Genomic DNA, 26,042 nt, shown 5'->3' on the forward strand with positions numbered 1-26,042 from the left:
TCTCCCTTGGAGGAGGAGGTTAACATGCTATCTGCCTTTGCTCTCCTTTTCTTGTAATCAGCTTCCGGGCCTTTTCTCCTTGGCCTTTTCGGGCGGCTCCTAATGCGTTTTTTAATTCAGTAGAAAAAAACGAAACAAAACAAAACCTTCATCCCATCCAGGCCCCCGCCCCCTGCTCACTCCAGCCCTTCCTCGCCTTTCCCAACGTTCCTCCAGGGTTCCTCTCGGCAGGCTGGGCTCTGGCTCCGGCGTTTCTTCCCGGGTCCCCTTCCCGGGTCCCCTCCCCCGGTCCGGCCGCGGGGCGTGCTTCCCTTCCCCGCCTCCCGGGCCCGCACCCTCCCCTCCCCCGCCGCCTGCCTTGTGACACATCCCGGGCCCTCCCGGAGGCGGCGGCGGCAGCGGCAGCAGCAGCAGCAGCAGCAGCAGCCGCCGCCACCTCCACCGCAACCCGGCCCTGCTCTCCCGGCCCCGCCGCTGCTGCAGTCATGGCTGCTGACGGCGTGGACGAACGCTCGCCACTGCTGTCAGCATCCCACTCCGGGAATGTCACTCCCACGGCCCCACCGTACTTGCAAGAAAGCAGCCCCAGAGGTAAGGCCAGCACAGACCATTCTGCTTTGCCGGCAACAGCCTTGAATGAGAACGAGCTGGGCGCTCTGTTCGGAGGAGGAGGCCAGCCTCTGTCTCTGGGGCTGGGGGAGAAGGATGCGGACTGTGCCTTCCCCGGGCAATGCCTGCTTGCCTCGTTCGCTTCACCGGAGGGCTGTGCTGCTGCTGCTGCTGGTGGAGCGAGTGTGTATTTCACCACTTCCTACCCCGGGGTGAGGATGGGACGTGAATTTCCCAAGCTGCGCCTTGGGTGTTGCGCTGTGCTGTTTTCAGAGCAGCCCCTAAGGTGTCCCTGGGAGGTGGCGCACGTCGTTGACGATCATTCAGAGAGCCTTTAGGATTGCTGAGACAAGAGGGAGTTGGGCTCACCTTGGCCTCTGTCCTTGAAAGGACTTGACTTTGAAAAATGTGCATCTTGTACTATTCATCCACCGGTGCTGCCTTGCTCAGTCAGGAAATTACCAAAATAGATGTACTTGATCAATAGTCGTAATATATGTGAAATCGCTGCCCTTTCAGAATACTCCTGCTTGCATGCTGCTTGCAGGGATTGTATCAGCTTTAGTTATGAATGGGGAGGAATCTTACTTCCGACAAAAAGAAACTTGGGGGTGGTTTAAAGACGTAGCTTGGTTGCAATGAAAATTAACTTCTAAACAAAGGAGAAGTGGATTGCTTTCTGTTTGTTTTTCTTCTTAAGATAGATTTTAAAAAAAAGTTGGAGGGTGGTAGCATCTAGAGTAGAAAGCAGGGGCTCTGTTTGTGAAATTCTTTGCTTTATTTAAAGATCTGTCTTCTGAGCCTTTCTTTTGATTACTATAGGAGGAACAGTACACCTTATATTATCAAGAGATATGGAAAATGGAAGGCAAGACCTTCAGAAACCATTTAGAGTAGTGAAAAGATTGGCCCAGTATAGCACAGGCAAATGTAACCTAAGTGCGTCTCGTTTGGGAAGCTAAGAATGCTTTTGGAAGTATGGGCAAGTAAGTGTTTCCCATATCACAACATTTACTAAGGTCCAGCCTGGAAATGGAGTAGCCGTAGAGCAGGTTGAACTTGTCCACTGCTTGACGTTTCCACTGAGCATGTTATAGCTTGAAAGTCTACATAATCCACACTTAGCAAGGAGCAGGACGAAAAAAGAGGTTTAGCTGAGAATAATTCACTGTGATTGAGGCCCTGGGAAGTACAGGTGCAAGATGGAGACTTAGCCACAGCAAACCCAGCAGTTCTGTTTGCCGGGCAGCAGTGTGTGGTGGGGTGGAATCAGGTACCAGGGTGGTGGGGGTGTCTTAATGGATCAGTTTGATATTAATGTTTCACTGTCATCTAAACTGTACGACACCAACTAGGCTGAAACACTTGCTAAGGAATCTTTTGGCTTCATCAACTCAGCCCTTGAGGACAACTTATGAAGAGATCAAGTTTGGATTTCAGTAACTGTCCTATAACCTGTTTTCATGCCTCAGTCTTGGATCATATTTTTAAATTTTCAGTTAGTGGGCTAACTTATTTCCTCAAAATGCTTCTGCTCATGGGCCTATTTGTGTGTGTGTGTGTGTGTGTGTGTGTGTGTGTGTGTTTACTATTTACTATGCATTTGTCTAATCTGACTAGACTCCTTAACACACACACACACAGTTAAGCACAGACAACTTCTGTTCAGCTGTTAGAAAAAAAAGTAGGAAATTGATCAACCAGAAAAGCCTAGAGATTTAGCAAAAATAATAATAATAAAGAAAAAACTCTGTCTGCCTTTTGCTGAAGTTTTTTTCTTAACCCATGAATGAGACTGGATAGTAGATCATTAGAAACACTGCTTTTTATGTGACATAATACCTACAAAGAAAGAAGCATAAATGAGAAGTCATGCAACTTAACTTGCAATCTGACAGACTGTCTTTTCTGGATCAATAACAAGCAAGCATCTTCCTAAGTATCATGTCATGCAAGCTCTGATTGTGGAGGAGCACCACTGTTCACTCGTTCAGGAACTGAGCAGAGCAGCCCATGCTGCGGGTGAACACGACCCACTAACCCCTGGCCCCCTGGAGCCTTGTGTTGTAGTGTGGAGAAGAAAGGGTAGTGTTTGACTGAATTACACACAGGAGAGAAAATTCTGCTATCAGTGTGGATGTATTTAGTTGTTGGAGTGCAATTAGAGTTGATGGTTGACATCCAAAAGACCAGAAATGGAATCTAATTTTTGATAATAAACATTAGTTTATGTTATACTATATATAGTGCACATCCTGATACCCAAATAGAATTTGTTCCTGAAACTTCTGCTGGTGTCCGGGTCCGTGAATGATGAAGGCTCTTACGTAACACGAGGCAGTAGCTGCATGTGGTATCTGTCATATCTTCCCACATGCTTTACATCGTCTCCACATTACTTATATACCTAATACAACATGAATGCTTTGTAAATGGCTGTTTTATCGTATTAGAGGATAATTACTAGACTCTGTGCTCTGTGCATGTCCATTACAGACGCATTTTTTCTTTTTCTTTTTCTTTTTTTTTTTGTTTGAAAGGTAGATTTACAGAGGGAAGGAGAGAAAAGAGAAAGAAAAATCTTCTATTCACTGGTTTACTCCCCAAATGGCCACAATGGCATGAGCTGAGTCCATCCAATGCCAGGAGTCAAGGGCTACCTCGGAGTCTCCCACTTGGATGCAGGGACCCAAGGACTGGAGCCATCCTACTCTGCTTTCCCAGTCCATACGCAGGGTGCTAGCTGCAAAGCAGAGCAGCTGGGACACAAACCTGCTCCCGTATGGGATGCTGGTGCTTGAAGGTGGAGGATTCGTCTGTTGAGCCACCAAGCTGGACCAAGATGAAGTTTTTGAAAAAGTAGACCTCCAATCCGCATAAACTGAGGATTCACATGGCTAACTGTAATTATTTGAAGCATTTATTTAAAGGAAAAGCTTTCAAAACCTATATCAAGTGGATATTTTCTCCAGCTTTTTGAGTTACCTTCTAAAGAATAAGAATAGTCCTACAACCACGATGGCAATATTCCACTTTAGACTGAAATTTGATGGTGGATTTCTTGTTAGACAGGTTATTAATAATACAGCCTGCAGCAGTCAGCATTGTACATTGGATTTTAGACCAAAAAGAATCCTGTGTGGTCTGAGAAACAAACCACCTGGGCTTCCAATGGAGTGCTTCTAGTGTTCTCTGCTGTCGGAACAGGGTTTCCACAGAGAGCAGGGAAGTTCTGCCTTCCTGCCTGGAACGCTCCACGGGATAGTCTGGCTAGCTTTTGTTTAGGCACAGAAGTGAAAGATTTCTCTATGCCCATATGAAAGGAGTATGGAAGATACACTACAAAACAAACACAGTTTGGATGTGCTAATAGATTCCTTTTTTTAAGACAAAATATGACAGAAGATATTACCTTTAAATATATAAGATCTCCTCTGTGAAAAATTGTTTATATTTGTGGTTATCTAATTATCTAGGCACATAGGAATATATTATCTATAGGTACATAGGAATATATTATATATGTCATTCTAATTCATAAGGGGAAAATAACTTGTTACATGGGACAGTTTGATTTACCAAGTTTGTTTTGTTCATTCAGCAAGTAAGTATTTGGGTACAACAAAAACTCTGGGATAGTACGATAAAACGGCCTTTTCAGTGTAGTGGAAGATTCTGAGGTGTGATTGGCAGAGTTACACAGCTAATACACAGTGCAGTGCTGTGAGAATGACACAAGCCTGATAATGCATTCAGGTGCCTTAAGGGTATATATTAAGATACAACCAGGTTTGAGGAGTCAGTGAAGGTTTTCCTCGGGATTGGTTGAGATCTGAAAGTTGATTTGGGAAAAGGGAAACTGGAAGACCATTCCAAACAGAGAAAGCATTGTGGGGAAAAGCTTTTAGGAGGATGGAATTTGACAAGTGGCAGCAACTGAAGGAAGGCCAGTGCAGCTAAAGTGGGAACAGCTATAAGGAGAGTGCCGCAAAATGAGCTGCAGAGGTTGTTGTAGGTGATGTTATCCGAATGCTCCTCTTCCTAGAGCATTATGTCTCCTAATCCTCAAGCACTTTTGTAGATCTTCCTGAGGAGTTCGGACTGACTCTTGGTCTGGATTTAGATTCCACAAAAAAGGCAGAAGAGACACTGACTTCACAGCCTACGTCAGAAGAGATTTTATAGCTTTTTGTTTTTTTAAGATTTATTTTACTTTTATTGCAAAGTCAGATGTACAGAGAGGAGGAGAGACAGAGAGGAAGATCTTCCAGGTGCTAGTTCACTCCCCAGGTGACCACAAAGGCCAGAGCTGAGCCAATCCAAAGCCAGGAACCAGGAGCCTCCTGTGGGTCTCCCACGTGGGTGCAGGGTCCAAACGCCCTGGGCTGTCCTTGACTGCTTTCCCAGGCCACAAGCAGGGAGCTGGATGGGAAGTGGGACTGACGGGATTAGAACCGGCGTCTAGATGGGATCCTGGCAAGTTCAAGGTGGGAACTTTGGCTGCTAGGCCACCACGCTGGGCCCCATAGCTTTTGATTTGGTATCCTATATAGTGTACTGTAGGGAGAGTGACTTGTCACTTGGGAAGTCAGTACTCTGAGCTTGCTATTCTGTGACGAAACCAGAGTGAGCCACTGGGAGAGCTATGTGGATGCGGACCTCAGGCATGCGCGACGATGCCATCTTGGATACCTCGGTCAGCTGAGTCTTCAGATGACTCCAGCCCCAGCCAAATTTTTCCTGTGACTGCCAAAGAGAATTTAGATAATGACCATCCAACTAAGGCTAAATAACATGTAATTTTCATATCTGTTTTAAGCCGCTTAGAGCTTCAGTGATTTGTAGTGCAGAAATGATCAAAGCAATGAGTACAGTTGGTTCATTGAGGGCATTGTTCGTCGTATTAAGGAGCTTTGCCTTAAACAAGGGGATAGGAAATGACTGGATTCGATATATGTATTTTTAAGATTTATTTCATTTTTATTTGAGAGACTGAATTACATAGAGAGGAGAAACAGAGACATCTTCTATCTGCTGGCTCACTCCCCAAATGACCTCAACGGCCAGAGCTTGGCTGGTCCATAATCAGGAACCAGAATCTTCTTCTGGGTCTCCCAGGTGGAAGTAGTGGCCTCTAGGATTTGGATCCTCCTCCACTGCCTTCCCATGCCATCACCATGGAGCTGGAGTGGGAACTGAGCTACTGGGACTCAGCAGGTACCCACATGAGATGCTGGTGCCACAGGTGGTGCCCATTATGTACAGTGCTGGCCTCTGGATTCAGTTTTTATTATTACTGTTTTTTAAAGATTTATTTATTTTTATTGGAAAGGCAGATCTACAGAGAGAAGGAGATACAGAGAGAAAGATTTTCCATCTGCTGGATCACTACCCAAGTGGCTGCAATAGCCAGGGCTGAGCCAATCCAAAGCCAGGAGCCAGGAAGCGTCTCTGGGTCTTCCATGCAGGTAATGCTTTGGGCCATCCTCTGCTGCTTTCTCAGGCCACAAGCAGGGAGCTGGATGAGAATTAGAGCAGCTGGAACATGAACTGGCACCCATATGGCATTCTAGACAAGGATTTAGCCACTCAGCTGTCACACCAGGCCCTATTATTACTGTTGTTAAAAATGGTTCTATAGACTGGGGACTGCAACAAAAGGCAGATTAGAATAGGCAACTTGCTTGACTACTTCAATAATTCAGGCAGATTCAATGAATTACAGAGCTTGCTTCAACTTAGATAGGACAGAGGTGTTTGTACAAGGGATGATGCTAAGAGGTGGCTTGGACAAGACTTAAAGATGGATTGCATTGAGAGGGAGAAGGTAATAGCCAGGGTATCTCCTACAATTCTGGCTTGTACAGCTCAGTGGTGTGCTTACCTACACTAGGAAAATATCACCAGAGGACCAAGTTTTGGGAAATACAGATAATGAGCTTAGTTTTAGATATGGTTGTATTTCAGGTTTCAAATCCCGGGGAAGGAGTATGGCAATGGGATCTGCAAATGTAGAACCGAGAAGTGAGGCCTGGGCTTTAATATAAAATTGTGCATTATCTCTGGGTGTTGACTCAGAGTTTCCTGTGGCCCCACTAGGTGTACCATGCTGGAACCTCCATGTGTCAGTTAAAGCTTTTTGGTCACTAGTCTACAGCTTTTCGTAGCCATATCAATATTGCAGTTTTTCATGTGTATCACAGTGTGGAAATCGTTTGGGAAGGTAAATATGATATTCATTAGGGAAATAGAATGAGAAAGTGGAAGACACGGGCAAAGCTTTAAGAAACTTTTGTATTTAGTGAATAGATGGACAAAAGCATGCTTAAGTGCCAGCAGAGTAGGATGAAAAGCAGTAGATGGTGGTAGCAAAGACTCAAAGGGGGAAAGATACCACAGGACAGTAATTGTCAGACAGGCCAAAGGCAGCAAGATACAACAAAGATAAGGACTAAACATGTATTTTGAGTTTAGTCTCATGGAGGTCATTAGTGACTTTCATGAGAGTCACTTACATGTGTTTACATTCAAGTCCTTTTTAAGAAACTGAAGAATTACTCGTTGCATCTCATAGAATAGTCTAATGTACCTTCATTTTATTTGCAAAATCACCTTGGATCTGTCTAACTCCAATGAGGAGATTAATATTCCTTTATGTTGACATACATTTAAGTTTTTAGGAAGTACAGTTATTCTTTAAAAGGATTATTCTTTTCACCTTTGTAAAAGATATGAGTTTGAAATTGCTTGAGGGAATATTTTCAGTGACTAGAAACAAAATAAATGATTCCAGACTTGCAAGATAGATTGTTTAAAATGTATTATTTTAATTTCTTAAAAGCCTTGCAATATGTGGATACTTTTAAATATCAAGATTTGTTGTATTTTTAATGGTGCTTACATAATTGAGAAGGATGTTCGCTCAAGTGGTCAGTGATTAGGATGGAGAGGGTTGGGATATGGAGGAAGGAGGGTAGGACAAATTTGTTCTTTTTCTCTTGTATCTGTGGGATGGGAAGTTAGAGGTGGGGAGTGAAGGAGGCCACTCCTTGCTGTCAAACTGCTTCAGCACCTGGGAATCGGCGACGGACCTTAGAGACCCCGACGTGGGAAAGAATGTTCCGAGGATGTTATTTGAGTGGTTTTGATAGTTCTGAGTTGTTGTTGTTTTTTTTTTTTTTAATTATTTATTATTTAACTTCATTAATTACATTGTATTATGTGACACAGTTACATAGATACTTGGGTTCTCCCACCCCTCCCCAAACCCTCCCACCATGGTGGATTCCTCCACCTTGTTGCATAACCACAGCTCAAGTTCAGTTGAGATTCCCCCATTGCAAGCGTATACCAAACATAGAGTCCAGCATCTTATTGTCCCGTCAAGTTCAACGGCTTCTTAGGTATACCCTCTCTGGTCTGAAGACAGAGCCAGCAGAGTATCATCCCAGTCAATTGAAAGCTCCAACATACCATCAGCAAAAATTTACATCATTATGGAATTAATTGACATAGTAATGAGTAACCAATATGTTAAAAGTAAATGCGAGTTCCCAGCCACCTTCTGTGACCACCTCACCTACACTTCAGTTTTAGTTTATACACAACATATAACATTCAAAACATAACATTTTATACATAACATCATATCATCTTAAATTAAGGCAAACATGTGGTATTTAACCTTTTGTGATTGGCTCATTTCCCTTAGCATTATGGTTTTGTTGCTCCAAGATTGAGAAAATCTTTCCAAGGTCTGTTGGTTGACAAAGCCCACCTTAGTGCATCCACACTTCCAGACACTTGCTGCTGAAGCTTGGCCAGGAGAATGGTCCAATCTGTTTTGCTTGACATTCTCTGACGTGGCATTCGACTTCCTCTGCTGGCCTAAGTGAGCTGGCTGTCATGTCCCCTGTGTGCCTCTGGATATGCTATCCATTGCACAGGTATCAGCAACTAAGGAGGCCCAGACTGGATATGTACACTCCAAAGTCAGATCACATATGCTGTGATCTTCCCTGAGCCAAAGAGTGAGTCCAGTGGTCTAGTTGGGGAGTCCCCTAAGAAACCCCACCTGGGGTGACCCCAGACCTGACTTTTGTGTGTGCCAGCTAGTGCGGGGTTCCATTCAGTCCATCACCTGCATTAGCCAGTGCACATACTGGTCAACATAGTTGCCTGGTCAGTTCTGCACCCAGCCCAGTCTTCCACAGGTGCTGCAACCTAGCTCAACCCAGCCCAGCACAAGCCCTGCCCTTATGCACACGAGTGGGAACTTCTGCCTCATAGGGGAAACCATGGACAACCCCATCAGGCCCACCCCCAGTCTCAGTTCCTGCACATGCCAGTATGTGTAGCAGTTTGGTCTGGCCCGTCATGCATCACATCCAACTCTTGCACACACCCATCAGTGCTGCGGCTTAGCTCAGTCCTAACCAGCCCATACATACACCAACAGGTGCTATTGCCTTGTCCATCCCAACCTGCCTTCAGCCCTGACTCTCATGTTTACCAGTGGAAGCTGCAGCCTAGCAGAAGAGTACTCACAGTTCTGCTAGGCGCACTCCCAGCCCCAGATCTTGCATTTGCAAGGGGATACTGCTGTCTAGTCTGATGTGACTTGTAACCAGCCCCAGCACTAGCCAGCAGATGCTGCAGCAAAGCCCAGATGGCCCACACTTATTCTGGTTTTTGTATGTGCCAGCAGATGTAGTGGCCTAACCTAGCCTGGTTGTCCCCCAAACTGGGCCCACATGCAAACCAACAAGTATTTTATCCTTGCCCCAACCCAATCTTTTCTGAGTCTCTTATGTTCAACACTGGAAGATCTTCTACTGGGTAACCTCCAGCCCCAGGTTTTGTGCATGCCTGTGGGTGCTGTAGCCCAGTCTGGTATGGCCTGCCTTGCCTCAACATTCACCAGCATGTGCTACAGCCTTGTTCCCCCAGTCTTGGTCCTCCTGTGAACTGGTGGATGCCACAATCTAGCCCAGCCTGTCCCACAACTACTCTGACTCTTGTGAACACCAGTTGGTTCAGTGGCCTAGCCTAATCCGATTTACCGCAGATCCAGCCAACAAGCATGCCAAGGTGTGCTGCAGAAATGTTCAACCTGGTCCCCCCATCTCTGATTCTTGCACTCCCCAGTGGGAACCACACCCTAGCATGGGAGTCCCCTTAATTCCCTGCCAGACCTACTTCCAGCTCAAGTCTTGTGCGTGTTAGTGATGCTCCAACTTGGCCTGGAATGTCCTGCCCCAGTTTTGGCACTTGCTAGCAAATGCTGCAGCCTTCTCTGACCTGGCCCGCCCCTAGTACCAACTGTTGGCCTAGCCTTGCCAACCCTGTCCACATCCTTGTCTCTCATATGAACCAGCAGGTGAAGAAGCCTAGCCCTGAGAAATTCACACCTTGTTCTGGATCCCATGAGTGTCAGTGCGTGTTAAAGATTGGCCTAGTCCAGCCTGACCTGCCCTCCAAGTCAGCCCATATACATGCTGACAAGTGATGGTGCAGCCCTGCCTGGTGTGACCCACCCTGAGCCCCAGCTCTCGTGCTCCCCAGTGGGAGCTGAGGCCTAGTAGGGGAGTACCCCAAATCCCGCCACCAGGCTCGCTCCCAGACCCAGATTGTACTCATGCCAATGGGTGCCAGGCCCCAGGTCTGGGATAGTCTGCCCCCTTTCCTGGCTTTTGCATGTGCTGGTGGGTGCTGCATCCTAGCCCTCCCCCAGATCCAATTCTAGGGTGTGCCTTTGGTTGCTGCAGCCTGCTCCCAACCCCAGTTCCTAGGAGTGTTGGTGAGTTCCATGGTCATAACTTGCTTGGCCCATCATGGTCCCTAGCTCATATGCAAACCAGTGGATACTGCAAACCCACAGGAGTGAGCCCACATATTCCCTAGAGTCTGCCCCCAGACCTGGTTCTCTTGTGTGCCAGTTGGTGCCATGGCCCAGTTTCGCATGGCTCCTATCTGCTGTCCTGACACTTACTGGTAGGTACTATGGTTCATCCTTGCTGGGCAGGCCACCCAGCTGTAGTTTTTCTGTGTGCCAGCAAGCGGCAGGTGATGCCACAAAGCCCAGCCCAGCTCTCTGTCGTGGGCAGGTGCATTGGTCTGATCCTGACATGCCCTTTGGCTTCCCCTCTCTAAATCACCTGGTCTCAGCTCCTTCATTTACCTGAGAGTGCAGAGGCCTGGTCCTTGGAAGCCCAGAAATCAATCTACACATGCAAAGTCTCCTCTCTGGTGGCTCCTACACCCTCACATCCCCAAACCCCCTTCTCTGGGCAATCCATAGTCCTGCCCACTAGTGTGGACCCAAGGGTCATCATATATTTATTTATTTATATTTTTTATTTTTGTTTATATTTATTTTTAATTTCTCATACAGTTCTTTAGGCTCAGGAGTTCCCCTTCTACACTACCCATCCTTGCCTCCTCGCTGTTTTCCTCTATAGCAGTAGTACACAGTCCTTCAACAATAGTCACAAGTCCATCATTCTGTAAATCATGTGTAAGCGTATCATGACATTGTAGCTATAAGCAATTGAAGAAAGTGCAGCATCCTATTGTCAAGATATATTTAACAGTTTCATTGAGAGTCCATCTTTTATTCAGAAGTGGAGATGCGTGCTACAATGTGTCTTCACAACATACTTGCCTCCATTATCCAATTCCTCTAGATAAATATGTATACATGCATGTCTATCTATAAACTTATTTGCTTTGTATCTTGCATGAAGATTACCTTATATTAGAAAAAACACATACTATTTGCTTTTTTGGGATTGGCTTATTTTACTGGACATAATGGTCTCTGGTTGGGACCATTTTGTTGCAAATGGTAGAATTTCATTCTTTTTAATCACTGGGTGGCATTCCATAGGCTAGATGTACCACAGTTTCTTTCTTTTTTTTTTTTTTTTTAGTACCACAGTTTCTTAACCACATATTTTAAAAGAAAAAATAGAATAGCCAACTATGCTGGCATAGTGTTATAGTTAATACGAACTTGGCATTAACCAGGCCCAGGATGCCTGACAGCTATTGGCTGCTTTTTCCCAGCAGTATAACTCTTGCCTAGGTACAAGGCAATCTGGGCCGTTGCCTATAAAACTGGAGGAGCAGATATATTTTTATCTATTTTTTTAACTTTGAACTTTTTAAAACTTTTAATGTTCTACACCTGAGGTTAGAGAAATTGTCTCAGTCTAACGTGGAGTAGGACTAAAATCTCAGTTCTCTTATGATGCTGTTCTTCCAGTTAGATTTGTCATAGGAACTTTGAGTCCTTCAATGTATTTTTAGTGATTTTTTTTGAATGCCCTTACATTCTTGAGGAATTTAAGGCTGGCTGTAGATTGGCAGGAAGAGGTAATGCACACTAGGAATCCATGTCATGCAACCCTTTATAAGATTAGACTAAATTCTCACTCTGCCAAGGATTCTGGAAGCAGCAAAAGACAGGTTGCTAGGATGAGCAAGATGTAGTGCTACTGAGAACAGCTTCCTGAAGACTTCCTGCAAGGCCCCAATAGGATATACCCTTCTGGATATAATAACATAATTTTATGCTATTACTGTTCTCTTTAAGGGAAGTTTGCACACCAATTCTTGAATCAAAATCTGTTGCACTAATGCCATATTCTTATAAGTTCAAATGTTGGTGAAGCGTATCTACTTCCAGCTTTGCAGTATGTGGGCAAGTTCAATTCCTGTTACTAAGTTTTTCCAGTCTTCTGCCTGTATCAGCGTATAGGATTCTTTAATTCTAGTTTATAATGACTGCATTTCCTCCTGGCTTGATCCAGCATCTTGAAAACACTCATCAAGAAATGCTTCATTCATTCTCTCGTCCTTTCGAGTATTTGAGAGCCTCTTATGCCAGATACCAAGGAGCTTATCTTCCAGTAAGAAATATGTACTGCAAACATTGCAACTTCAGACAGTGAGGGACACAAGGGGGTTCAGAGATGGAGAATAACTTCCTGGGTAAGGAGTATTTCAGTCGGGTGTTCAGTAAAGACAACACAGAGATGATCATTTCTCTGAGACCTGAAAAAGGAGTTGGAATCAGTCTTTTGAAAGATTTAGGGGGAGAGTGTTTCTGGCAATGCTCTAATCACTTTTAGTCATTGTTGTTTTTTAAGATTTTTTTTTTGGAAAGGTAGATTTTACAGAAACAGGATAGCTAGAAGGAAGATCTTCCACTTGTTCCTTCCCAAATGGCTTCAACAGCCAGAGTTGAGCTGATCCAAAGCCAGGAGCTGGGACTTTCTTCCAGATCTCCCACGTGGGTGCAGAGACCCAGGACTTGGGCCATCCTCCCCTGCCTCCCCAGGCCATAAATAGGATACTGGAAGGGAAGTAGAGCAGCTGGGACACAAACCAATGCCCATATTGGATGCCAGTGCCACAGAGTGGAGGATTAGCATGCTGCACCACTGTGCCATCTCCTCAGTTTTATTTGTAAAAGTAAGGAGAATGGATTTGAGCATGATGACATAGGGAAACTAGACTCCAAAGACTGGGCCGGCTCTGTAGGCCACCAGCAGGGGGCAGGATTGTGTTATGAGAATAATGAGAAGCATGGAGGATTTGGAGTAAGGAAGAATGCTGAAATACTCTGCTTTTCAAGGAGAGGATCCTGGCAGGTATTGTAGAAAGGATTTTAGAGGTGGTAGGATTGGGGGAGGGGAGAGAATTCAGAGTAGGCTAATAAGATGTGAGTCTAAACAGGAGCAACAAGTGAAGATGATCTGAGCCAGGGAGAGGGGATGGAAGCACTGGCAGATGGTTGGATTGAGGGCACATGTTAAACAGAGCGGTAAGACTTGCTGCTGGTTTGAACAAATGGAGAAGTCTCACAAATCTCCAAACATCACCCAAGCAATTAATTAGGTATAATGTGTTTTAATGTGAGATAGGCAAACAGGAAGAAGGGGAGAGGGTAGAGAATGGAAATCAAGTCTTTTTTCAGACCTGTTGAGTTTGAAATACCTTTTCCCATCATTCGAGGGGAGCTATTCAGTGGGCAGTTGGATTTGTAAGTTAGCAGTCTATGAGACCTTGGAGTTAGGAAAGACAGGTCAAACAACACTGTGTACTGAGATATGATCAGATTTTCCTGTGGTGCAAGACAGCTGTTTCCAGGGATGGTCCACACTCTTCAGCAAGGCCAAACTTAGAGGGGAAAGCCACTCTTAAATTTTTCAAGGTTTTCTAGATGGATACAGATGTAAAACAGATGGTTCCAGATGTTAACAAGGAGAGTCAGCAGGATATATGTACATAACTGTAAAGGCAATAAGCAAGGATCTTGGAAGTGATCCAATGGCAACCAAGGGGGAACCCAGGGTATAGCTTGTGCTCAACCATCATATGTACTGTATTTGTGAGGACTAAGAGGTACCAAATAAACTGGAAATGGCATCCCATTAGTGGGTTTTGAAAGGAAAACCTTCTTAGGATTTTCTGTTGTTGTAAGGAGTGGAGAGTGGTGATGCAAGCAATTGAGTGTTGCTTTTGTACTTTTTAAGATTGTTTTCTTTATCCAATTGTGTGAGTTTTTTTTTTTTAAATTGTGTGAGGGTCTTTTTTAATGCAGTAAGATTACAAAATATGTGGAAAAAGTAGCAAAAAGTAAGTATTTACCTATGGATGTCTGTGAGTTTCTCAAATATTTTGTAACTTAATTTTTTTTTTTTAAGTCTCAGAAAAGATCTGCCAGCTTGTGCTTGGCCCAGCAGATCACCAGCTTGAGTTATTTCTTGTCTTTACGAGTTACTCCCTATTTGCCTTTGAAGGGTTGGTTTGCGTCTTAGAACTTCTATCTTCCATGGTAGTCAAAGGAGTTGAGGGGTCAGTGCAATGGGCCGGAAGTTCTGCTCAGCCTGCAGCGCTGGCATCCCATACAGGCACCGGTTTGAGTCCAGGCTGCTCTATTTCTGATCCAGCTTCCCGCTCATCACCTGGGAGGGCAGCAGGATGTGGGACAAGTCTTTGGGCAATGCACCCCTGTGGGAAACTCAGAGGAGGCTCCTGGATCCCAGCTTCAGACCAGCTCAGTGAATTGCTTGTTGCAAACATTTGGAAAGTGAAGCAGTAGATGAAAGCTTTCTTTGTCTCTCCCTTTCTCTCTGTATCTCTTGAATTCTTGATAAAAGCAATATTTTTTATAAGACAAAATAAGCAAACCCCCCCCAAAAGCTTGTGAGTACTTACCTAGCAGGGAAGATACCATGATCTTGTAAAGGCTTCTGCGCCTTATCTTTTCATTCCATTTTCCACAATCTTTTTTTCTTTAAAGTATCCTTGTCTTATGTTCCCTTTTGTCACATAGTCTTCCTTTGTAATGAATATAGATGTATGTAAAAGAGTACATCTATTTCTAATGTTAGAAATGTGGAAGCTTATTATCTCTTCTTATGCTACTCTTACTTTCCATATCCTTCTTTCACTTAAATGTCTATTTTTAGGACACTATTAGAAATTGGAAGGAAACTGTGTTTTGAATATTAAAGAGTGTTACATGGCTCTTTTAGGAATCAGAAGCCATGCTAAGACAGATTGTTTAATTTCTCTATAGACTGTATTTGCATGCGCTACGTGTCTGATTAGAGTCTTTTATTCTGAGCATGTGTAATTAAAAGCAGAAGCAAAATCTTTCTTCTTCCCAATCTTGTTGAGATATTTAAGCATGATAAAGTCATAAAATGGATTTTAAAACAGCATATCAGAATATTCCTAATTGTTTAACATTTGAATGCATGCTTTCTTTTTTTTTTAATTATTTGTTTTTATTGGAGAACCAGATTTATGGAGAGAAAAAAACGACAGAGAGAAAGATCTTTCCCATCCACTGTTTCACTCCCCAAATGTCTGCAATGGCCAGAGCTGAGCTGGTCAGGAGCCAGGAGTTCCTTCTGGGTCTCCCACGTGGGTGTAAGATCCCAAGGCTCTGGGCCGTTTTCTACTGCTTTCCCAGGCCATAAGCAGGGAGCTTAATGGGAGCTGAAACTGCCAGGCACACACTGGTGCCCGTACCTAATGCCAGCACTTGAAGGTAAAGGATTGGCCTGTTCAACCGTGGTGCCAGCCCTGAATGTATAAATTCAGAAGGAATTTGAGGGAAGGCGTGTTGCAAGATGCCATTTTTGTAATTTCAGAGATGAGGTACTAAGACTCACCATCCAAAAGAGAATCAAGGGTGATCCAAGTGAGAGCCAAGCGTGGCACAGCACATGAAGCCTCTCCTTGTGATGGTAGATACACTATCTTCATGTGTGCGTTTGAGTCCTAACTGCTCCATTTCCAATCCAGTGTTTCTGCTAATATCCTAGGCAAGTAGTGGAGGATGACTCAGTTAGTTGTGTACCTGACACGTGTATAAGAGACCTAGTTGGAGTTCCAGGCTTCTGGTTTTGGTCTGGCTCTTCCTTGATTGCAGCAATTTCAAGAATAAACCAACAGATAAACTATTTCTCTCTCTCCTTCCCTTGCTCTCTCCTCTCTTTCTTTGCTACTCTGACATTCAGGTAAATAAATAAATCTTAAACCAATGATAGCAAGTGTACTTACAGTGAGAATACTCACAGATATACGGGAAAACATGTGGTACAATGGTTCAGATGCTGTTTGTGAGGGTCACTTTTTTTTTTATTTTAAGATTTATTTCTTTTATTGGGAACACAGATCAGATTTACAGAGAGAAAGAGAGACAGAGAGAAAGCGCTTCCATCTGCTACAATGGCCAGAGCTGAGCCAATCCAAAGCCAGGAGCTAGAAGCCTCTTCTGGGTGTCACCATGTGGGAGCAGGTTCCCAAGGGCCCTCTACTGTTTTCCCAGGCCATAAACAGGGAGCTAGATAGGAAGTGGAGCAGCCAGGGTATGAACCACTGACCATATGGAATCCTCGCACATGCAAGGTGAGGACTTAGCCATTGAGCCATCACTGCCATGATGCCTACATCTTGTATCTGGTGTCCAGGTTTGAATCTTGGTTCCCTTACCTAGTTCAGCTTCGAATATGCAAGCTGGGAGGCAACACTTGATACCTCAAGTGCGTTGGTTGCTGCATCCCACGTTGGAGACCTGGGTTGAGTTTGTGCCTCTCAGCTTCAACTTCTCTCAATCTTGGCTATTGTTAGCATTATTCAAAACAACTATTTTGAAAGAGCATGGACATCTTTTAGATTATACGACAAGCATTTCTCAATAAAACTCTGATTTCTATTGAGTTATTTAGATTTTTATAGCAAAAGCATTTTCTAAATGTGTAGCATTCAGAAGTCCTGTTCTGGTTTTAAATATGGAATACTTAGCTAGGCTCAACAATAGTTGTATTTAGAGTTGCTTCTCTAGTAAGGGCATAGGTCATTACTAAAACTATCAGACTTATCTGAATATAAGATCATTCAAGTAGAAGCCATATGTTTTTTTTGTTATATATATATAATATATAATATATAATATATGATATATGATATATAATATATAATATATAATATATAATATATAATATATAGTATATAATACATATTTATTTATTTTGAATTTTTGAATTATGTGGTACAATTTTGTATAGACTGGGATTTCGCCCCAAACTCCTACTCCGACAGATTTTCCCCATTTGCTACAATGGTGTAGTCCTTCATTTTCAGTGTACCTCAACATTGCTGGTACAGACAATGTCTGACAGTCCAGCATCACATTGACTACACATGTCCAACAGTTTCCTGGGAATCCATCTTTCGTCCGGAAGCATGGATGCATGTTGCATTATACTCCCACATCTGGATATGGTAGACCCCGGTACTCATCGTTATACATTTCCATAATTGATAAGCCATGAAACCAGGTCAACAACTGTTATGAGTAGGAACAACACCTCAACAACAATAACGACAACAAATTAAAGCACCATGAAAAAACACCATTGAGTAACCATCACATGGGTCATAAAAAGGAAATATAAAAGTCTCTTGGGAAAAATGATGCCACCGTGTAATCCAAGAATCAGCAATGAATTCAACAAGAGAAAAGAAAGTATTTGGAATAAATAAAACTGAAATAAGAAACATTGAAGCACATGGGATGCAGCTAAAAAAAAACAAAAAAACAAAAAAACAGCAACAGCATGGATCGGATTATTGTGGTTAGACTTTCCATGCTGGTTTCCTTATATAAGACAGAATATATGATACTTATTCTTTTGTGCTTGACTCATTTCACTGAGCATAATGGTCTCTAGTTGGGACCACCTAGTTGAAAATAGTATAATTTCATTTTGTTTAATTGCTGAATAATATTCCCTGGAGCCATGGAGTAGATATACCACAGTTTCTTTAACCGCTCTTCTTTGGACGCACATCTGGATTGTTTCCATGTCTTTGCTATTGTGAATTGTGCTGCTGCAAATATAGGATTACAGATCCCCTTCTCGTACGCAGATTTCACTTCTATTGGGTATATTCCTAGAGGCTGGATAGCTGGGTCATATGGCAGGTTTATTTGCAATTCTCCAAGCACTCTCCAAACTGACTTCCACAGTGGTTGTACTAGCCTACACTCCCACCAGCAGTGAAGGAGGGTGCCTTTCTCCCCACATCCACGCCAGCAGGTGTTGTCAGTAGAGTTCTGAATGTAGGACAACCCCACTGGAGTTAGGTGGTACCTCAATGTGGTTTTCGTTTGTATCTCTCTAATGGCTAGGGCGCCTTAGCATCTTTTCATATGTCTGTTAGCCATTTGAATCTGTTCTTTTGGAAAATGTCTGCATTTTCTTCACCCCCTCCTTTTTATTTTTTTTTTAAACTGTCCCTGGTTTTGTGAAGCTCTTTGTAAATCCTGGATATCAGTCCCCTATCGCTTGTGTAGTATGCAAAAATTTTCTCTCATTCTGTTGGTTGCTTCTTTGTTAATTGTTTCCTTTGCTCTACAGAATCTTTTTAGTTTTATGTAGTCCCATTTGTTCATTTTGGATTTGATTGTCTTTGCTTTTGGCATATTTTCTAAGAAGTTTTTCCCTGTTCCTATATTTTGGAGTGTGTTTCCTAAGTTTTCCTTAAATAGTTTTATGGTTTCCGGGTGTAGATTTAGGTCCTTGATCCATTTAGAGCTCATTTTTGTGTAATGTGACAGGTGCGGGTCTTGCTTCTTAATTCTGCAAGCTGCTGTCCAGTTGAGTAGACCAGGCTTTTTCCCCGGATTGTTTTTAGGTTTCTTGTCAAAGATTAGTTGACTATACATGTGTGGGCTCCCTTCTGGTGCTTCTATTCTGTTCCATTGATCTTCTCTGTTTCTGTACCAGTACCAGACTGTTCTGATGACCACTGCTCTATAGTATGTCTTGAGGTTTGGAATTATGATTCTTCCAGCTTGATTTCTGTTTTTCAGGATACCACTGGCTATTCTTGGTCTTTCGTGATTCCAGATGAACTTTTTATCTCCTTTTCTATTTCTGAGAGGAATGTTTTTGGGATTTTGAGTTGGATTGTGTTGAATCTGTATATTGCTTTTGGTAACATGGACATTTTGATGATATTCCTGCCAATCCAGGAAACATGGTAAGCTTCTCCATTTTTCAATGTCTTCTATATATGCCTTTTTAATGTTTTGTAGTTTCCATCATAGAGGTCTTTCACATATTTAGTTAGCTTAGTTCCTAGGTATCTAAGATCCCTCTCCTCTATTCTAAAGGGGACTGTACTTAAAATTTCTTTGTCATCTATGGAATTATTTGTGTACACTAGTAGCATCGACTTGTGTTCCTTAATTTTGTATCCTGCTACCCTGCTGAAGTCTCTTCTGAGTTCCAGTGGTTTCTTGACTGAGTCTTTTGTTTTCCTATGTAGAGAATCTTGTCGTCTGGGAATAGACATCATTTCATTTCCTCTTTTCCAGTTTGGATTCCTTTTATTCTTTTTTCTTGGCTAATAGCTCTGGCAAGGACTTCCAATACTACATTGAAGAGCAGTGGTGACAGCGTACATTGCTGTCTAGTTCCAGATTTTAGTGGGAAGGTTTCCAATCTTTCTCCACTTAGTATGATGCTGGCATTGGATTTTTCATAAATTGCTTTGACTGTGTTGTAGAATGTTCCTTCTATGCCTATCTTGCTTAGGGTTTTTAGCATGAAGTAGTGTTGAATTTTATTAAATGCCTTTTCTGCATCTTTTGAGAGGACCATATGGTTTTTATTTATCAATTTATTGATGTGATATATCACATTTATTGATTTGTGAATGTTGAACCATCCCTGCATGTCTGGGATGAATCCCACTTGGTCCAGGTGAATGATTTGCCTGATGTGCTGTTGGATTCTGTTGGCTAGTATTTTATTCAGAATCTTTGCATGTATGTTCATCAAGGATATTGGTCTGTAGTTCTCTTTTTCTATTATTTCTCTGTCTGGCTTTGGATATTAAAGTGATGTTAGCTTCATAGGAAGAGTTTAGAAGGATTGCCTTTCTTGTGCAGAATTGGGGTAAGCTGCTGTTGATGGCATGAAGTAGTGAAACATTGTATGGGGCTCTGGGGGATATGAGAACAAAATACCAAAGAGATCCAAGTCATATTCCTTTCCTTATTAGAAATACACACATGGCAAATGAAAGAACCCTAGGGCTGTATTCCTGTTGGTTGTAATGGGAAACCGTGGTTTTTATAGCTTCACTTGAAAAACATTTTTAAATTTTTCTTTTTGATATTGTTTACATAGTTGAGAGGGATGTATGCCCATGTGGACCTCCAATTAGAGTGGAGAGAGTCAGCTGCGGAGGAAAGTGGGTGAGACAAATGTTTCTTTTCTTTTTCTTTTTTCCTTTGTGTCTGCAGGGAAGGAGAGGGAGGATCCACCTTTTGCTGTCAAACAACAGCAGCATCTGGGATTGGAGGATGGTCATTTGATGACACTTAGAGACCTCCATGTGGGGAAGATGGTTCCAAGGGTGTTACTTGAATGGTTTTCATGGTTCTTCTGAGGTAATCTGGCCTAGATGACCTGATTCTCCTGTGCAGCAGCGAGTGCAAGGTCAGCTGTGATCTGTCAGTTGTACCAGCCAATGCAAATACCAGTGGATGCAAACTGTCTGGTCAGTTTCAATCTCATATCTCAAGCAAACCAATTGGTTCTGTGGCCAGCCCAGACAGCCACCACAGATATGATCCTTATGCATATGAGCAGGTGCCATGAACTTGGTCAGGGCAACTCCCAATAACCCCTACCAGGCCCTCCCTTAGCCCTGGTTTTTGCAAGTACCAGTCTCTGCTGCAGCCTAACCTGGCACAGCCCAAATCCCATCTGGCTCTCATGCACACCCATGGTTGCTACACTTAGTCAGCCCATCCTGCCCCAAGACACCACCTTCACGTGTGCCAACAGGTGCTACCACGTTGTTCAGCCTGGCCAGCCCCCAACCCTGAATCCTGGGCTCACCAGTGGTAGGTACAGCCTAGTTGGGAAGTGCGCATAGTTTCCCAGCTAGGCATGTTCCCAGCCCTGAATCTTGCACCTGCCAAGTGATACTGCAGTCCAGTCTAACATGACTTGCACCTCTTCATGACACTTGCCAGTGGTACTGTGGCTTAGCCTGGCTGGCTTGCACCCTTTCTGGCTGTCAGTTGCACCCCATGCTTGCAGGTGCAGCAGCCTAGACCAACCTGGCTCATTCCTAGTTCCAGCTCTTGTTCACCTGTGAAAGCAACAGCTCAGTAGGGGAGCCTCCAGATCTCCCCTATTTGATGACACTTAGAGACTCCCCTACTGGGCCTGCTCCCAGCACTGGGTCTTGCACATGCCAATGGGTTTTGTGTCCTAGTCTGAGATGGCCTACCCCCTTCTTGGCATTTTGGAGTAGGCGCTACAACCTGGCTCATCCCAGTCCAGCTCTCGCCAGTGAGTGCAACAGCCTGGCCCAGACTGGCCCACTCCCAACTCTAGCCCTCATGTGAACTGGCGGCTCCAACTCAGCTTGGCCTGTACCCCATTCTCACTCTCATTCATTTCAGCATTCTGTGAACTGACCCTGCCCAGCCCAGTCCCAGACCCAGCTCATAAGTAAGCCAGTGGGTGCTGCAGCCCATCCCTAGCTTGTTGCAAGCCCAAGTTCTTGTGCTTACCAGTGGGAGCCACAGCCTAACAGGGGAGTTCCCCAAATTCCCCTACCAGCCCTGCTCCCAGCAAAATGATTTTTTAAAAAATAAATTTATGATGTTTACATAGTTGAGATTGTTGTATGCCCATGTGGACAACTGATTAAGGTGGGAAGGGTCAAGGAAGGAGGGAAGTGGATGAGACAATTGCTTTCAATTTTTTTTTCTTGTTTCTGAGATAAGAAGGGAGAGGAGGAGAGAGGGCTGCTTTCAGCAGTCTAACCACTTCAGTACCTGGGGATGGAAGATGGCCACTTGAGTAAATGTCTTTTCCATGCTGGTGGGTGCTGCTGCCCAGATTGACATGGTCAGCCCCCAGTCCTGGCACTCATCAGTAGATACTGTGGCCTAGCCCGATTGGCCCATGTCCATCCCGGCTCTCCCCAAGGGTTCCACAGCCTGACCCAACCTGGCCCACTCCCAAACTTGGATCTTACGTGACTTGGTCGGTACCATGACCTAGCCTTACCTGTCCCACACCTGTTCTGGTTTTTGCAAGTGTCAGCAGGTGCTAGAACCTAGCTTATTCTGGTCCACCCCCAGACCCATCCCATATGCATGCCCAGGGTACTGCAGCATTGCCCAGCCTGGTCTGCCCATAGTCCCAGTACTCGCAACTCTAGTGGGAGCTACAGCCCAGCACATTATCCCCAGAGCTCCCCCACCAGGCCTATTCTCCACCCCAGGTCTTGTGCATCCTGGCAAGTGCTTTGACCCTGCCTGGCATAGCCTGCCTATAGTCTGAGCTCTTGCTGGATTGTGTTGCAGCCTAGCCCAGCCATTTGCAGCCCACAACCTGTCCTGGCTGTTATGCACTCCAGCAGGTAATAGCTTGTCTTTTATGTTTGTTTAGCAATGTCTGTATTTTGAAATGAAGCTTAGTTAACCCAGAGGCTAAAAATTTATAAGTAGTAAAATTTAAGGTTTTATCTACTAAATATCTTTCAGGAATAGAATTGATTTTAAGAGCAATAAAATTGATTCTAAGACTTATGGTTCAGGCTTTTCGTAAATATGCACCAAATTCCAAACTTAGTAAATTATTGACTTTTTACCCCAAATCTAAGCTGACTATGCCCTAAGTCAGTTTAAAAATGGAATGAATATTCCATAGAAAAGCACAAATTGTAGTGAGTTGTGTATTTTACCATTTAGTTCTTTTGGACTTTAACATTGCGTACTACTGTTTCATATAATTAAGAAAATAAAATGCTGCAAATTCAGTTAACTATATTGTCTCCCATACATTGAGGTCATTTTCCTCTCCTGTGCTCTCTTATCTAAAAGTATCTTATGTTTTGGTTTAGTTGTTTATAAGCACCCTCTATTAATAGTTGTTAACACTTAAAATCTGTGAGTTTTCATTTAATGTATTTATGTAGTTGTATAGAAGAAGTGTATTGTTTTACCTTACAACTTACATGCTATCTATCATAGTCAGTGAAGTAAAATTCCTAGGAAGAAGTGACAGAATCAGGACTCTTAGCCACGTTAAGTCATAGGAGGAACTTCTTCATCCTCAGGCTACTTACTTACTGCATGCTTTTTTTTTTTTTTTTTGCCTTAGAGATAATTATTTGTTCTAAAAATGAACACCTGTTTTCTTTTAAAAAATACTTTTTTTGATATCAGTGTTGTGGACAGCAAACTAAGAAACCAAGCCGTATCAGTTTACGGAAATCTTACCGGAATAATTTGCACTTTTAAAAAGACATAAATATCAGGTATGCAAAATTCAAAAGCAAATGTTGAAAATTACTGTCATTTAAAATATTTTGTTGCAGTTAATTTTTTAACTTCAATTTTTTTAACCAACAAAAAAATCATTCTCCTGAATAAAACTAGACACAAAGAGAATGATTAGTGACATGCGAGAGGAGTGTGTAGTCAGAAGTCGTCAGTGGTCGGGAAAAGCATTGGTGCCTCAGGTGCATGAAGTATTAGGATAAACGGGACATTTCACTGCAAGAAATATACAAATTTAGAGGAGAAGCTGCTGCCATTTAAAAAATGGTCCTTAGTAGGTCACTGCATGTTTTTTATTACTGTCTTCAGTAGGATGGCAGTCTTTTGACACAGCTCAAATGCCAGAGACCTCCAAGGTAGAAGACAGTGGCAGGCACTGTTCATCATGACCTGTGTGTGTGTGGACATTGGTCCCAAGCTGATACTACAACTGCACTTACTAAGGTGTTGCTGGCTTTCTGGAATTTCTCTTTGGAGGCATTAGTGAGAAAAAATGTACAGAATGGTTGCATTGTGGGAAGAAATGCTAAAATGTGCCAAGATGGATTTGTTACCATACTTCCCTAGTTTTCCACTCCATTCCCTAACCCTGAAACACACTGTTTAGTTGGATGTAGAGGCTATCGCTTATGCTCCCCAAGCCCCCTGCACACATGTCCTATCACAGTACTAACATTCCAGACTGTAGCTGCAGTTTTAGAATGTGATTTTTCTTGAGCTCTGGGAGCATGATCGTTCATTCTCCATGCATCCCTGACACGCATCCAGCACAGGGCCTCGGCCACAGGAAGTGCTGGGGTACTTGTGACTGACCATGTGTCAACTCTGTGCCGTCCACCATGGAGTGTCGGCCTGGCCACTGCTGTCCCCCATGAAGAACCTGAAGGCTTTTTGACTTTCTCTGGCATCGGAGCTCATAGACAGCGGCCCTATAATGCCCCTTTAGTTGAGAAATCAGCATTACCCTGGAGCACCTGTCAGACTGAGAATAACAAGCAAGTTTAGTGGAGGTGTGATAGAGATCAAAACTCCTGTACCTTTCAGGTGTTTCACAGTTGCATTATTTGCTAGAGTTTGCCCACAGACATTGCTTCCGGTTTAAGGCCCATGGGTTAGAGAACATTTGGTTAGAGAACAAAGTTGGCAACCGTGCTGGTTTCCAAGTATGTCTGTTCCAGGTATATATTCAGGAACTGGGAAGACAATTTCAAAGGAGGACCTGGAACCACAGAACTAAAACTGTAATCTGATGATCACCTTCTCTGTAGTGTCAAAGTGCTGCTATTTAGCCTGCTATGCAGGTTTTTTTATAACCAATTCTGATTGGAAGCAGGCAGCACAGCCCAGTGGGGTCATCTCATGCTGCGATGCATAGCCTGCACTGAGGAGCAGCCACACCAGGGCGCATGAGGTTCTCTGGAATGCGTACTTATCTGTGTCTTAGTGAAAGGAGTGTATTCCTGGACATCTCTGGGGATGGACAGGGGAGTGAGTAGGTAGGTTTTATGTAGGTCTTATTCAATGTTCCTAACTCCCTGAGTCTGAGCTTGCTTCTGCTAAGTCATGCCGGGAATGTTCTGGTATCTCATTCTCATTGACTCTGATTCCATGTTTCATCCACCAGCAATACACTCTGAGAATTACTTTTACTTTTAAAATGAGAATTAAACCCTGGAAGTCCACCTCAGTTCAGTATTACATTCTATCCTCTTTGATTTAACTTCCTTAAGAGATGATATATATATATATCTATATATACAGATATCTATATCTATATCTATCTCTATCTATCTCTCTATCTATCTATATATATACTCTTTTTTTTAAAAGATTTTTTATTATTATTGGAAAGCCGGATATACAGAGAGGAGGAGAGACAGAGAGGAAGATCTTCCATCCGATGATTCACTCCCCAGGTGAGCAGCAACGGGCCGGTACGCGCCAATCCGATGCCAGGAACCAGGAACCTCTTCCGGGTCTCCCACGCGGTGCAGGGTCCCAAAGCTTTGGGCCGTCCTCGACTGCTTTCCCAGGCCACAAGCAGGGAGCTGGATGGGAAGTGGAGCTGCTGGGATTAGAACCGGCGCCCATATGGGATCCCGGGACTTTCAAGGCGAGGACTTTAGCCACTAGGCCACGCCGCCGGGCCCTCTATATAAACTCTTGACCTTGCTTTGTACTCATGTTCCTGAAGCACATTATGAGTTGACACTCTAGGCCAGCACCATGGCATGGTAGGCTAAGCATCTGCCCATGGCACTGCCATCCCATTTGGGCAACAGTCTGTGTTCTAGCTGCTCCATTTCTCATGCGGCTGCCGGCTTATAACCTGGGAAAGCAGTAGAGGAGGATTGCTCAAGTCTTGGGACCACTGCACTCACATGGCAAACCCAGAAGAGGCTCCTGGATCCTGGCTTCAGGTTAGCTCAGCTCTGGCCACTGCCACCATTTGGGACTTGAACCAGTGTAACTCTGCCTTTCCAATAGAAATTAATCCTAGAAAAAGGGGGGAAAAAGGCTTTGGCTCTCA

General features: G+C 43.6%; 1 protein-coding gene across 2 annotated transcripts in view; it reads left to right on the forward strand.

Annotated features, from left to right (window-relative positions):
• Positions 1–370: 370 nt before the first annotated feature.
• Positions 371–26,042, forward strand: part of PIP4P2 (phosphatidylinositol-4,5-bisphosphate 4-phosphatase 2) — a 62,312-nt gene continuing 36,640 nt past the window's right edge. Inside the window, exon 1 of one of the 2 annotated variants that reach the window (XM_004597224.3) lies at positions 371–591. In XM_004597224.3, the coding sequence (XP_004597281.1) occupies positions 486–591 (106 nt within the window). In that variant the 5' untranslated portion in view covers positions 371–485. The remainder of the gene's footprint in view (positions 592–26,042) is intronic. The other variant, XM_058668397.1, reaches the window with a different exon arrangement.

The sequence above is a fragment of the Ochotona princeps genome, chromosome 9 (genome assembly GCF_030435755.1).
Source record: "Ochotona princeps isolate mOchPri1 chromosome 9, mOchPri1.hap1, whole genome shotgun sequence".
NCBI classification, from domain to species: Eukaryota; Metazoa; Chordata; class Mammalia; order Lagomorpha; family Ochotonidae; genus Ochotona; species Ochotona princeps.